This window comes from Naegleria lovaniensis (genome assembly GCF_003324165.1).
Source record: "Naegleria lovaniensis strain ATCC 30569 chromosome Unknown tig022, whole genome shotgun sequence".
Classification (NCBI taxonomy): domain Eukaryota; phylum Heterolobosea; class Eutetramitea; order Acrasida; family Naegleriidae; genus Naegleria; species Naegleria lovaniensis.
In genome coordinates, this window is record NW_025407844.1 from 304,677 (window position 1) to 318,303 (window position 13,627).

The 13,627-nt window shown below is 38.1% G+C and overlaps 8 protein-coding genes across 8 annotated transcripts; 4 read left to right on the forward strand and 4 right to left on the reverse strand.

The window, feature by feature from the left end:
* Positions 1 to 37: 37 nt before the first annotated feature.
* On the forward strand, positions 38 to 2,200 carry C9374_004880 (uncharacterized protein; the record flags this gene model as incomplete). Its single annotated transcript, XM_044694568.1, has 2 exons — positions 38 to 744; positions 790 to 2,200. The coding sequence occupies 2 exons, from the start codon at positions 38 to 40 to the stop codon at positions 2,198 to 2,200; spliced, it is 2,118 nt and encodes a 705-aa protein (XP_044548592.1).
* Positions 2,201 to 2,707: 507 nt separating this feature from the next.
* Positions 2,708 to 3,514, forward strand: C9374_004881 (uncharacterized protein; the record flags this gene model as incomplete). Its single annotated transcript, XM_044694569.1, has 2 exons — positions 2,708 to 3,053; positions 3,270 to 3,514. The coding sequence occupies 2 exons, from the start codon at positions 2,708 to 2,710 to the stop codon at positions 3,512 to 3,514; spliced, it is 591 nt and encodes a 196-aa protein (XP_044548593.1).
* An 86-nt stretch (positions 3,515 to 3,600) lies between these two features.
* C9374_004882 (uncharacterized protein) lies at positions 3,601 to 4,146 on the reverse strand (the record flags this gene model as incomplete). The annotated part of the gene is made up of 1 exon (XM_044694570.1): positions 3,601 to 4,146. One exon carries the CDS (start codon positions 4,144 to 4,146, stop codon positions 3,601 to 3,603), a length of 546 nt encoding a protein of 181 aa, XP_044548594.1.
* A 272-nt stretch (positions 4,147 to 4,418) lies between these two features.
* C9374_004883 (uncharacterized protein) lies at positions 4,419 to 6,197 on the reverse strand (the record flags this gene model as incomplete). Its single annotated transcript, XM_044694571.1, has 1 exon — positions 4,419 to 6,197. The coding sequence occupies one exon, from the start codon at positions 6,195 to 6,197 to the stop codon at positions 4,419 to 4,421; it is 1,779 nt and encodes a 592-aa protein (XP_044548595.1).
* A 427-nt stretch (positions 6,198 to 6,624) lies between these two features.
* C9374_004884 (uncharacterized protein) lies at positions 6,625 to 9,402 on the reverse strand (the record flags this gene model as incomplete). The annotated part of the gene is made up of 1 exon (XM_044694572.1): positions 6,625 to 9,402. The coding sequence occupies one exon, from the start codon at positions 9,400 to 9,402 to the stop codon at positions 6,625 to 6,627; it is 2,778 nt and encodes a 925-aa protein (XP_044548596.1).
* A 736-nt stretch (positions 9,403 to 10,138) lies between these two features.
* Positions 10,139 to 11,071, reverse strand: C9374_004885 (uncharacterized protein; the record flags this gene model as incomplete). Its single annotated transcript, XM_044694573.1, has 1 exon — positions 10,139 to 11,071. One exon carries the CDS (start codon positions 11,069 to 11,071, stop codon positions 10,139 to 10,141), a length of 933 nt encoding a protein of 310 aa, XP_044548597.1.
* Positions 11,072 to 12,033: 962 nt separating this feature from the next.
* C9374_004886 (uncharacterized protein) lies at positions 12,034 to 12,501 on the forward strand (the record flags this gene model as incomplete). Its single annotated transcript, XM_044694574.1, has 1 exon — positions 12,034 to 12,501. One exon carries the CDS (start codon positions 12,034 to 12,036, stop codon positions 12,499 to 12,501), a length of 468 nt encoding a protein of 155 aa, XP_044548598.1.
* A 201-nt stretch (positions 12,502 to 12,702) lies between these two features.
* Positions 12,703 to 13,623, forward strand: C9374_004887 (uncharacterized protein; the record flags this gene model as incomplete). Its single annotated transcript, XM_044694575.1, has 1 exon — positions 12,703 to 13,623. The coding sequence occupies one exon, from the start codon at positions 12,703 to 12,705 to the stop codon at positions 13,621 to 13,623; it is 921 nt and encodes a 306-aa protein (XP_044548599.1).
* Positions 13,624 to 13,627: the final 4 nt, after the last annotated feature.

Genomic DNA, 13,627 nt, shown 5'->3' on the forward strand with positions numbered 1-13,627 from the left:
CGCACAAAAAAAATACAAAACTTCCCACACTACAGGAATGGATGTTCCTTTGAATGAAAGGCCTCCCACTGGTCTCGGGCTTCGTCAACGAATGGGCATGGGATCAACTGGTGGAAGTGTGTTGGTACAACCTTCGCAACGACAGAATAACACAGTGATGGGAGGATCTGCTAATCCGATGGCTCAAAGCAACCTTAGTGCAAATAATACGTTGTTAGTGGGGACGAATAATGCAAACAACACGACATACAACAACAATCAACAGGTAGGAATTATAGGATCTCTACTGAATCAATTCGGAAGTGGACTGTGTGGGATGATTACTGCAGTTGGAGGATGTTTTAATGGTTGTGCTGGATCGGTTTTTAGCGGATTTAATGGAATGTCAACCAATTTATCTGGATATATTCCCAATTTAACCATGTTGCAATTTCGATTGTTGAATTTATTGTCACCAACGTACAACTCAAATGCCAACAATCCTTTTGAAAAATATAATGATTTGCTAATAATGAAAAGCAATTCTTCAACAGTTCAGTATTATTCTAGAGACTCCATGGATAACTTGAAAATTAAGGTTACCATACGAAGAACGAATATGGTGATCGGAAAAAAGACATTGAAAGAAAGAAAAGAGCAAAACGAAGGATCACTTGAGTCCAACCTAGAGGAAGACGACGAAGATACAGAATATAAAAACCATGTGACAGTATTTCAATGGCAACAGAAAGTATTCAGTCCAAGGTAAGTATGCTAAATCATTCATCATTCTGCTCATTTAAAATTTAGAGAAATTGTAGTTTATAACGACATGAAATTTCCAAACACTACTCTGGATGGTTTTTATAAACGAGAAGTGGACGCCTTAATTGAAATGTTGGGAAAAGAGAAGTTATCAATTGATTTATTACCATACATACAGGACGATTTAGATACTGAACAAATGATGGAAATGTTTGATTACAAAAGAGACAAGTCATTTTCACACAATGAAGAGCAAGGTATCACACAGCAGCAACATGCAGAACAAAAAACAAGGCCCCATAGAAAGAAGTTTGGAACTGACGGGATTTCAGACTTGTTGCAACACAAATTGTTCACATACACAGATATTGACGATTTTTATACAAACCAAATCCATACCTCCATTCCATGCGCTTCCAATGAGCAGTATCCAATATCAAAAAAGAGAGATCCAACCCCTCAGCAGTCAAAATGCCAAACCATGTACATAATGGCTAGTGTTGGAGGAATGGACAAGGGTATTTGGAAGGGAAAAGAATATCCTATTTGTATTATACAAGCTCTTCCAGATGGTAGTTTTCTAATGAAGCCAGGTTTTTCGTTGAAACCTCAAGATGGGGAGAAAGAGGAACCAATGAGTGAATTTCTGAAACGATACCAAAATGAAATTGGAGATATTGATTTTCTAAATAGAAATAAGGAAAACAGATATATTTTCAGGACAGAGGATGGAGCTGTTTATGAATATACCATTTCTCTTTATAACGATTACAAGAAGGATAACAAAATCGATGAAACCAGAAAGCGCATTTTGAAACAATTACACGAGAAGTCACTACAAATGAAACGTAATTTAGTAGGAATGGAATTTAACGACACTCCAAAAAATTACAATTTTAGGTTGTCAATATCAGGAACTATTCTTTCAGGAAGAGATTTTGAAGCAGACAGGTATTTTGTGAGGTATTACTTTGATCTTCCTTCCAAGTATTCATTAGAAAATCCCATGTCTCAAAAATTGGTTTCTTCAACACAAATGGGGGTGGCTTCGGAAATGTGGAACGAATTTGAGAATTATTTCGAAACTCATTTTGCATTTCCATTTCACTTTGATTGCCTCTGTGACAAGATTTCACCTACTCCTAAACTATTTTTCCAAGTCACATCCAAGGATTCATGGGATAGATTTAGGGTGGAGGGTTATGGATTTGTATCGATACCTTCCACTCCTGGCTATCACAAATTAACAGTTCAGACATGGAAACCTGCAGGTTCAATTCGCAATAATCTTCGAAGCAGATTTGTTGGAGGTTCTACTGAATTAAGAGATCTTTCTTATACTGCCATACCGAACGGATTCGATCAACACTTCCTCAATAAGTTTGGATTTTGCACAGAGACCAGTGGCTCTATCACCCTTTCACTCAATATTATTCTTCATGGGCTCGAAGAATAAGGAACACGAATGAATGGCTCCACTGAGTAAAAGTTGTTGAATGAAAAGTTCTCTCACCAATGAATTCACAAAATTCAAATGTCAATTTCTCTCACCAATGAATCCAAGGTCATGACAAGGAGACACACACAAACGGAGAGTGCAATTTAACAATTCCCTATGAGCAAGATGAGAATAGCCTCACATCGTTGTGAAAATGGAGGCATCCCAAAGCTCGCTCTTAATTTTTGGAACTTACCAACTTTTGAGGGAATTTCACTCTCGGGCTGTGATTGAGTGTAAATGCGTTCTAGTTATGGTTCCTTCATTTTGTTGAACAACATTTTTTTATTTGAACTTCAGTTAGTTCAGACCACACGCTTACTAATTGGCCCAACCACCAAGAAAGAATGAACACTCTCTTGATGATGTATTCATTTCTTCATCCATGAAACCGTTCTCTCATTCTAAGCCTAGTTAGGACCTCATGGAATCTTGTAATTTTTAAATAAATTGTTTTTCAAAAAAATGGCTAAACGTTTCCTTGTTCCTCTCTTTCTCGGCACTGCCTCTGTCTTGTTTGGAAGCCATGTCTTTGCTGGTGCTTCATCAAGCAGGGACGTTCAAGCTGATCAACTCCCTCCTCAAGGTGTTGCCAATACCAAACATGAAAGAACTTTCATGGCCATCAAATACGATGCTATTCAACGTGGAAATATTTCCGAGATTATGGGTAGAATGGAACGTAAAGGATACAAGCTCGTCGGTCTCAAGCTTGTTCAACCTTCTCGTAGTCTCATTGAAAATCACTATGCTGATTTGAAGGGAAGACCATTCTTTGAAGGCCTCGTCAATTATATGACTGGTAAGCCAGGTATGTACATTGGTTGAATTGATACCAAGAATTCATTGAATGATTCATCCAATCACGACAACTTGAAATTTTGACAATAATTACTATTATTCAATGAATTTCAAACACACAACGATTTGGAATTATGTGCTAATAATAATAATTATTAACACGACGAATGTCATTTTGAAAATTCGTGTCTGTGCGATGATTCACACACATTATCAACCCATCCAGTTGTTGCCATGGTTTGGGAAGGAAAGGGAGTCATTTCTTACTCTCGTGTCATGATTGGTACAACCAATCCACTCACTGCTGCTCCAGGAACCATCCGTGGTGATTTGTCCATTGATGTTGGTAGAAACAGTGTTCACGGAAGTGACAGTGCTGAAACTGCTAACAATGAGATTAACTTGTGGTTCACTCCTCAAGAAATTGCCAACTATGAGCTTTGCACTGCTGAATGGACTTATGAAAAGTAAATTATTAAATTATTGGTTTGTTCATTCAATGTTGTTGTTTATTATGAAAGAGTACCAGTAAAAAAGTCTCATCACTTTCCGAAGATTTAATAAATCTTTGTAAAAACATCTCCATTGCTCAATGGCAAAGATGCCAAAGTATTGGTCACAATCTTCAACAAGTGGTCTTGTCCATTGTTATGGAAGTTGATAAAGACAGTGTACATTCCAGTGGAGTGATCTCTTGAGAAGAAACCATCAGCATTTCTGCCATCTTGTTGATTGTGGAGAACGAAAGCAGATGGGCTTGAAGCAGTCACTTGCCAAACCTTACCACTCTTTTCTTGATAGCCACCAAATGGAGCTTCGGCAACCAAAGGCAAAACACGAGTGAAAGTGTCACTTGGTCCATGCAATTGATTGTGATCTGGAGATGGCTTCAACAACCAATGAACAGTGTTGTCAAAAGTCAAGACAACAGCAAATTCAGAAGAGTTCACCTTTGGGACAGCAATACCAGTAGCAACTCGGCCAGTGCCTTCTTGAGTCCATGTGAAATGATGGCCATTCTGAGTGCAATGCCAAATTCTTCCACCATTTTCTCTCCATTGACCGGTAAGATTGAGGTTAACGACGTTTGGAACGGTGATCATTTTGTTGTTGTGTTGATAGTGTGTTGTTTGATTGAGTTGTTGATTTTTTTCGTGTTGTTGAAACTGGCAGCTGATGTAAACTTTGGTTTTTAAAGCCAAATGTCAAGTTCTAACGCCATTTTTTAACAGGGTTACGCAAATTGATCGGAAATTGTGCGTGTAACCATGCCCCTCTATCTAATTCCTTTTGAAGTGCTTCAGGGGCGTTAGCACTGGTCAATAATTGATTTCATGTTGCAACGAACGCTTCTTCAATATTTTGAGCCAATAATTTATTGTTGTTTGTTGTTGTTATCATTTACCAATGCAACTTGTGTTGAAGTTGTTGGTTTTGAAGATGTTTGAGGTGGAGTACTAGCAATTTCGAACGATTCCTTAATCAGAGGTGGTGATGATTCTTGAATAGAAAGAGTGGGAGAAACGGACAAGGAGGTATTCTTTTGCTGACTTGGAGCTGAGGATACCAAGTTGGTTAATGAGCCATTGGACTGAGAGAGATGTGCATTGGACAATTGTGTGTCTTGTGGTGGTGGCGGCGATGACAAGTTCTGCTCCAATGCAGCAGCAGGACTTTGTGCTGCTTGTGAAATTTGCTCTTGTTCAAGAGCTGGGTTTGCTACTGAGTTTGCAGACTCTGTAACAGCAGAGGGCTCTTTTTGTGGTGCCTTATTCTGTTCAGTTGAATTTTCTGGCTGTGCTTGTCCAGTAGTAGTGCTAGTTGCATCTTGTTCTGCTCCAGGCTGTGCTTGATCAGTGGTTTTTGGTGGATGATAGAACCATGTTGGTGTGAGTGAAACCTTAAGAGCTTCCCAAAGTGCAAATCCAGCATCGTGTTGAATTTTCTGGTTCAATAATACGGCTGTGATAAATGTTTCGGCATGTTGTTTCACAGCTTGATCCTCGAGTACAGTGTGAACAGCATCAGCTCCAAGCTCAGCTCCACTCTTTTTCACAACATCGAACAAAATGACAGATGAAAACATTTCAGCAACGGATTGTCTAAACGATTCATCTTTCAGTGCATTGTTCAATAACATGACCAATTGCTCTTTTGTTTCTGGTTTTTGTAAAATGCGATAAACAAAATCTGAAGTAACTTGCATGGTTTGTTCGTCATTCAACAAGTACATGGCCACAGTTTCCTTGACAAATTTAGAGACATAGGCCTGTGTAGTTGGATCTTTCAAAACTTGTAATAATAATGCAACCAATAAATCTTGAGTATCTTTTCTTGCAAATAATTGGCTTAAAAAGTTAACAGCTTGCTCCACTGTTTTAGGATCGCTCAATACTTGTTGAACCACATCCTTACTCAATTGTTCAGCACTCATTTTCAAGTTTTTAGATTCTAAAGATTTTGAGGCGACATCAGCTCCATGGTGACTAAAGAAATTCTTGATATTTTCACCAAATTTGTAAATGACCACAGCAATAACAATGAGAGAACCAATTAACACTCTGAACAAGAAATAACCTCGTCTCTTTAACAAGAGATCAATTTCATAGGCTAAATTCCTAATTTTTTGAGTGTAAAAGTGGTATTCGGGATTCACAACTTGAGGATTTACCGAGGCTAATAGGGTAGGATCAATGTTAGGAGCAAGTAATGGAGAGGGTGTGGTTGTGTTGGGTAATGATGATTGTTGTGCTGTAGTGGTACCATTAGTTGTGGTTGGTAAGGCAGGCGATGATGCAAGATTTGTGGAGCTGTTGATTTGGCTGTTAGTCGTCATGGAATCAACCTCTTGTGGAGTGGTTGGTGGAGTCAATAATGTAGAAGGTGTGGTTGAGTCAACATTTGATGCTTGATCCGAACTTGTCGTTGCTGAATCATCAAGACTGTTGTTTGATTTTGAATTGTTTTTCTGGTTCATAGTTGAGTTTGTCTTGTTATTATTTGCTACTGTTGATGATTCGGTAGTATTATTGGTCTTGCGAGGAGCATTCCGTTGAAGGCTTTGATGATAATTACGATCTATCGATGAGGAAAAACATGCAAATCTATGGTGAGCTGAACCACTACACCCACTATCCATCCACATGACACCCATGGGTGGATGTTGCAGGCTGTGGTTGTTCTGATGATTTGACTTCAAGGTCCGAGAGGAGGAGAAGCAGCTCCTCACCAATCTTTTCATGTTATTATTTTTGATTGTGGCAACAAATTGATTGAAGCCAGCTTTTTTAAAACGAGAAATGATTTCAAAACTTCAAACATGGGGGCTTTTTTCGTTCTAATGGCGTGACGATTGACAACAGTAAAAAATTAACGTCGAGGATGGGACTCGAACCCACGCGGATTTCTCCAATAACTTAGCAGGCTACCGCCTTAACCACTCGGCCACCTCGACTTACAACTCTTGTTTTAGAGTGTTTTTAATGGATTTAACGTATTTCTAGTCTGTTGCTCTTTATTGTTGTTGTGTTGAACTTGGTGTTTCTCACCAATACCCAAAAAGAAAATGACATAATTTGCATTTATTTACGCCAATTACTAATTGCCAAGGTTCCCAACAGTAATACTGTTGTGGTTAATAGGACATAAAGGCCAGTATTGTCTTTGGATGCAGTAGTGGTACTTGTAGCCACTGGTTGGCTATTCATTGCACTCTGATTCTTATTTGTCTGTGTTGGTGGATTTTCAGTTCGAGTGGTAATGGCTGGATAATTTGCAAGAGAGCCAATGGAACTAAATGTGAGTGCCAAATAGGATGGTTTGTCTCTAAGTAAATAGGTCAGAACTTCTCCAGGAGGCATTGGTGGAGGAGGAGCATATTTAGCTCCCTTAACCTTCTTTTTAAGGTAATCGACGGCAAGAGCTTTCTGAATGAATAAATGTTCATCGACTAGAGTTTCAAAACGATATTTAAGTCTCAAATTAGGAACGTTTGATTGACGAATATCATTAGTTCCGAACATTCTTGTTGTTCCAAGCCAATACTTCTTAAAGACATCCTCAAAACCAGATTGAATAACTGAATTTCTAGCAATTTCACACAAATCTACATTTGTCAAGTGATATACTTGAGCTGCAATAGAATATTCTTCCATTAATGGTTCACGAGTAAAGTGGAACATGAGAGGATCATCGGTAGATAATGCAACGTTGAGACCTCTTTGGAAAAATTGAGGGAATGGATTCTTCTCATAGGACAAAAATAGGGAATTGTTGGAAAGAGGAGACATGGCCAACCCAACTTGAGAAAGGTAATACAAATATTGCAACACGGGAGCTTTTCTCAATTCGATACCATGGTTGATTTCATCTGAGAGTAGATACGCACTGACCAGGTGAGAGGCATTACCAGCTTCTCCAGCATGTGGTCGAATGGCAAATGTGTTCAAGCCTTTTGACTTTCTATATGCATTCAAAACCTTAATGTTTGCATAAAAGTAGTACGAATAGTAGGCATAGGGAGGATTTTCATGCATGGTCCATTGATCTGGAGTTGGTAAATCCTTGTGAAATCTTGGTTCGGGTTTGCTTTCGTCATCCACAGAATCAAATCCTACAATGTAATTCAAGAAGGTACTAATTTCTGGATACTTGTCTGGGCATCTGGTTGCTTCAAAGAGTGGATGGAAAATGTTGTAAAGCATTTGTTGGAAGGTATCAATTGCATTAAATTGTTTGTGAACATTGTAGAGTCTAGGAATTTGGATAAGCCATCTGATATTGGGACTATACATTCGTTGTTTGATGACCCACTTGGAAAGATTTTGCCATTCATCATATTGCTTGCCGTAGATGGACACTCTTGGTTCGGCATGTTGATATCTACTGTCTTCATAGTCCTTAAAAACCTCTCTCGTCATCTCGGCAAAATATTTGCCTTCAATCAGGTTGTCAGTTTTGAGAAATATTTCTCTAAGTCTGGATTGGCCAAAGGGTGAATATTTCAAATTGAATTTGTCGAATCTGTGCATGGTTTGTGTCTTGTCGACATGAACGTCGAGAGTGTCTACAGACAAGTCGAAAGGAGTCAAGTTCAAACTGTCAAATACTTCTGCTAGTGTTAGTTTTTTGCCGTCTCTAATAATGACGACTTCATCTGGGCATTGCTTGAGCTTTCTCTTAATATATCTGAGCAAGTGTTTTTGGTGTGCCATTGAAGATAAGTGAACATGGCCGTCAACTTTACGAACGTTGTACCAGTCTCTGTGAGGTACAAGCTTTTGTGTCTTGATCTCTTCAAATTGTTTCAACTTTTTGAAGAGTGTAAATTTCAACTCTAATGCATTGAGTCTGGTATAACTGAAGGATTTTGTCGGAGCGTCATACATGAGGTTTGAGAGGAATTGATATGTTTCAAAATGTTCTGAAAAAGTCACTGGAGGAACAATTTCTTGGCCAAGTGTGGTTTTCACATAAAAAATACCCTCTTTCATGACAATAATGTCCTCAGGTGTTACTGGATGATTTTGGCTTGCATCAAGGTCATACGGATCATAGGTCAGTTTTGGTTCCACATATGCATGCTGTCTTGAATTGAGTAGTAATTCGTCTTCATCAACATTTCCAACAAAGTCTTCCTTATAATAGAAACAGTTCCAAGGACGAGCATCTCTTCTAGATTCGTCGTTATATTCACCAACTTGATGCTTTCGTCTCATTTCCAAAACTTTAAATAAATTGTTGCACACTTGCACTATTTCATCGTTAATATACTCTTCTGCAAAACAGGCTTCTTTTGATCTAATTTGTTCTAAAAGCTGTGATTCATCTTCAAAATCATCTAAATCTGCTTTAAATGCTTCTTCGTTGTAAACATAAAGTGCTCCAGGTACGGCAGTCAGGGGTGTTGGGGTTGGTACTGCCAAATCTAAAAATGGTGGAGAAAAGGGAGTGGATACTCCAGGTAAGAACCCCGAAGATGATGTTTTTCTCATTTGCTCCTTCTCCTTGACTTTCTCCTCAAATTCTTCGGTTGCTTGCTGCATGACTCCAGGATTTGGCAAAAAGCTGTGTTCAACAATAGAACTCAATGGAGTTAAAACATCTGTATCAATATTTGATGATGATTTTGTAACTTCCAATTTGCTTTTTCGTGTTATTGGGCCTTTTTTTGCATGATTGGATGTAAAGGAAATGCTCAAGCCTTTCTTTGAATTAGTTGTTGTATTGCTGTTATTTCCATTCTCATTGCCGTTAGTCGTTGGTGATGGTGATGTTGAAGGCTCTTCCACAAGCAATTCTTCTTCGGCAGGAATAGGTCGAAGAGCAGCAGAAGGCTCTAGGAAAGATGAACTTGACATTTTTTTTCAGTTGGTACCCTGACGATGGTGTTTTGCTCAAAATGATTGAATGAGCCAAAAGGTGAATCGCCTCAATGAATCATACTCGAGGGGATGCTGGTACCGGTGGGGTCATGACGTTCTTTTATCCTTCTTCGATACGTGCACACTTCGCAGCTTTACAGATTCTCTTTCCATAATCAGAGACAATTGTCATTTGGGTCACTCTGGATCAACAAAACAAACTCGCCGCTCCATCTGTTTCAGAGCTGAAAAAATGAATCCACCTTCTCATCTTCAAAGTAAACAACAACTCTTTCTGTCGACCCTTAATCCTGTGGAGTATTTGGATCAGACCTTGGTGACTGCACATTTAAAGAATGCCATCACACAGAGTATGTTTTGTTATTTGGAAACATGGGTTGATATAATTGAACTGTTGATCGGAATCATGTTGTATGACGATTTGTTGTAGTACTTGAAATGAAACCGGATGATCCTCTGGAGTTTTTATCGGAATAGTATGTTTTTCAGTATTTCCATTTCAATTATTATTGAATCATTTGCTTCTTGTCTCGACTACAGTTTTGCTGAGGCAGCAAAAGACAAAAAGAAAAATTCGTCATCAAATATTCCTTAATAATTATGTAATTTTAAAATACCAAAATATTTGAAGAAACCTGAATCTTTTATTGATTCTGTACAGCTAGATTAACTGAGATCGTAATGTAATTTAAATTAAATCAAGATTTGTAATTTATTCAATAGCAATAGATCTCACACTTTCCTTTTGAGGTGGTGAATCAAGCCGTGGCAACGTCACACTAAGGTTGCCATCATCTGTAAATACAGCCTTCACCTTGTCAATATCAACGGATCCTCTTGGAAATCTATACGACTTGGAAAATTCGTAGTGACCGTTTTCAGTCTTCTTTTCTCCTCTAATAATGATCATGTCTCCAAGAGCATTCTCTTGAACCTTTACCTCTATATCTTTCTTGTCAAATACATCTCTTGGAATGTTTTCTACAGACACACATACAACTTTGCCTTCGTCACTCGATGATGTTTTCACAAGGGACGTAATAGGACCTCGACTCTTTCGAACCTCAACCTGTTTGTCCTTTGAAGACTGGTTGTCGTTCGTTGGTGTAGACTCCAATTCAGGTTTTCTCAAAGAATTGATGGTGTTACTCCAATCTTCCCACCATTGATGATCATCAAAGATTGAAGGAAGCAAGTGTCTCTTCATCATGTTGTTCATTCTTCTTCTCATATTACGGAAAGAATGAGAGAACCAATCATCATCGTCATTTTCAAACATACGATTCCACAATCTGTTTCCAAAGAATGATGAAGGGAATAGGGAGTCATGATCTTCAAACCAATCATTTCCGAACTGATATTTCCTTAATTGTTTCAATAAGCTTCTCAATTCATTTCTATCTAGATCGACTGAATTTGTATCTGTTGGATTCTTTGCTGGTGTATTGTCTTGATTATTTGGATTTGTTTGAGTGGGTGTTGTTGATGCTTTTGTATCCGATGTTGGTTGTTGTCCTTCCTTCTCAACTGTGATTTCCTCTTCCAATGCCTTAACTTGATGAGCACAAAGAAGAGCAAAACCGCATATCAAGACGAGCAAGAGGATTGTAATTTTGAGGGTTCTAGATGAGTACATGTTTAACATAGAATTGGATGATGACTAGTAGAGTACTTGTTGTGGTATTCTTTTTGTCTTAGTGCGCAAATGAATCTTCTGTGCCTTGATCGATTTATTGAGTTCTAAAAATATTCCCGAAATCTTCAAAGCCTTATCAGGTCCTCATAGGAATTTACAATTCTTCGTGTTTTTTATGACGATTCAAACAAACACGTGTTCCTTGATTCCGATGGTTCATTCCATGGCCATATGAAAACTAGGTTAAGTAAATTACTTCAAATGGACTTGTTAGGGTTCAATACTTTACAGTTGTTAAAGATATTCCCAAGCACCTATCATTGCAAGGAATTTGAAATCCATTAGAATTCAAACTTGTATTCATCGCATCTCTCTTCTTTCGAATCAGAACTCATTCGTTGCCATGATACTATTTGCGCATGACTTGTGCGAAGGTAGTTGTTCCGTCATGCACGGCCACGACAACAAATCCTCTGTTCCGTTCTATCTCCCTCGCGTCTGCACGTTCCTACTACGCGCATCATTTACAGTTTCGGATCCGAGCATGCACGTTTTTATATTTGCACGATATTCCCATCACGTTCTGTTCTTCTGTGTTTGAATATTCTGCGAGAGACCTCAACTGCAATCATCTCATACGTAAGGGGTGATGGCTGTTGCTTATTCAGGTTTTATTGGTGCTTGTCACGTTTTGTTCTTGTTTGAGTTGCACATGGTCACTGCGGATTGAGTTCAGCCGCATTGTTCTTCCTTCGATTTGTTCCAACTAACTGTCGGATGTCAAAGCAACGAATCTAGTGCTCCTCTAATTCATGCGATCGAAGGCTCGCAAAATTCCTTGCGCTTGAATCTCTATTTAAAGCACACGGTGTAAATTTCTTTCACATTCCAACAACAAAAAACAAATCGACAACATCCCAAACTGCTGTTACTTTTAACATTCACATTCCTCACTACCCCGCAAAATCATCATGGTCATCCTCTCCAAACTCTTTAAAAGTATTAATAGTATCGAATTGAATGTGCATCCTCATAAGAAACAATCGAAAATGCCAACACAACCATCACAACCTTCTCAACAAAGCACAAACTTAAAGATGGAACAAGTGTCACAACCTCAACACCCCGAAGTCGTACTCGTCGAATCACTGGTTCAACAAGTGAAAAGTTTATCACTCTCCGATGCTGATCCAATCTTGGTGTCATCCTCTCCTCGAAAGGTTCAACAAGTTGGACCCATGTCAAAGCCTCAAAAGAAGAAACCAAATTTGCAAGTGAATACTGAAAAGAATAATAAGAGAACAGTTCCACCCTATGCCATCTCCCTTCCTCGAAAACATCATGCTACGGAGCAATTATCGGGTGATGTGATTCGAAATGTTTTCATGCAATGGATTACTACCACAGAATATTCCAAGTTTTATGAAAAGTATCAATAGATGACATTTGTCACTTGTTTTTTTTGTAAATACACCAAGGCTCGAGTTCCCTTCCTACAAAATGAAGAGAACAATCTAGGACTAAACTAGGTCCATTCTTCTAACAACAATAAATAACGAATAATAATAACAAATTGAATAATAATTGTTTCATTAGTTCCATCGTGCGATGGAATAATCCTTCCAACAACATTAAAAAAAATGCAATCACAAATTAAATCACGTCTTCTCTCGGAGAAGATATTCGTGCTGGATGATTGGTTGGAACAATGTATCCAATTTGTTGAAAGTGAAGAACCATATTTGAGAAATAATTTGGAAGGAATGAAAGAAGCTGTTTTCAAACAATTTCTAGTTTCCGATTATGACAAAATTGCTCAAAAGCCTTCTCCGAATTATTCTCTATTTTCCAATCTTGAACAAGAACATGGAAAGATTTTAAAAGGGCCTTTTGTTTTACAAATTAATGATATTTGGGATATTGGTATCCCAATGACGGATCAAATTGATATGGACAAGGAATTGGTTGATAGCTCGAATGAAGAAATGGAAGAAGGCGATTTACTCTTTTCTGATGCTTTACATACTGAAATTCAAGGAGCAAAACCAAAGAAAGATTACACCAATTCAAACTATAGTAGAAGATTACTCAAATTTACTCTCAGTGATGGTCATGTCAACAACATTCAAGCAATGGAGTACAAGCCTATAGACTTTATTTCTTTAAAAACAGAGTTAGGAACAAAGGTGAAGATATCCAATGTTTTGGTACGGAGAGGAATGTTGCTACTAATTCCTCAAAGTATTACAATTATGGGAGGCGGTGTGGATGAATTAATAGAAGCAAAGAAGATCTTTAAAAGCAATTTATCTTCAAAGCTCAGTGGAAAATTAGAGTTGAAAAAACAAATTGAGTCAAATATTGACACCATCAAAAGCAATAGGCAAGCAACGAATAATGTCAATCCTACTAGAGGTTCACCAAACCAAACTCACCAAACAAATAACGTAAAAACTGAAGAATTTGACGATGAGCTCATTATGCTAGACGATGAAAATATCATTGACTGCTCGGATGACGATAATGAATTCAATCAGGATCATAAGAGGTCAAAGAGGTGAGGTG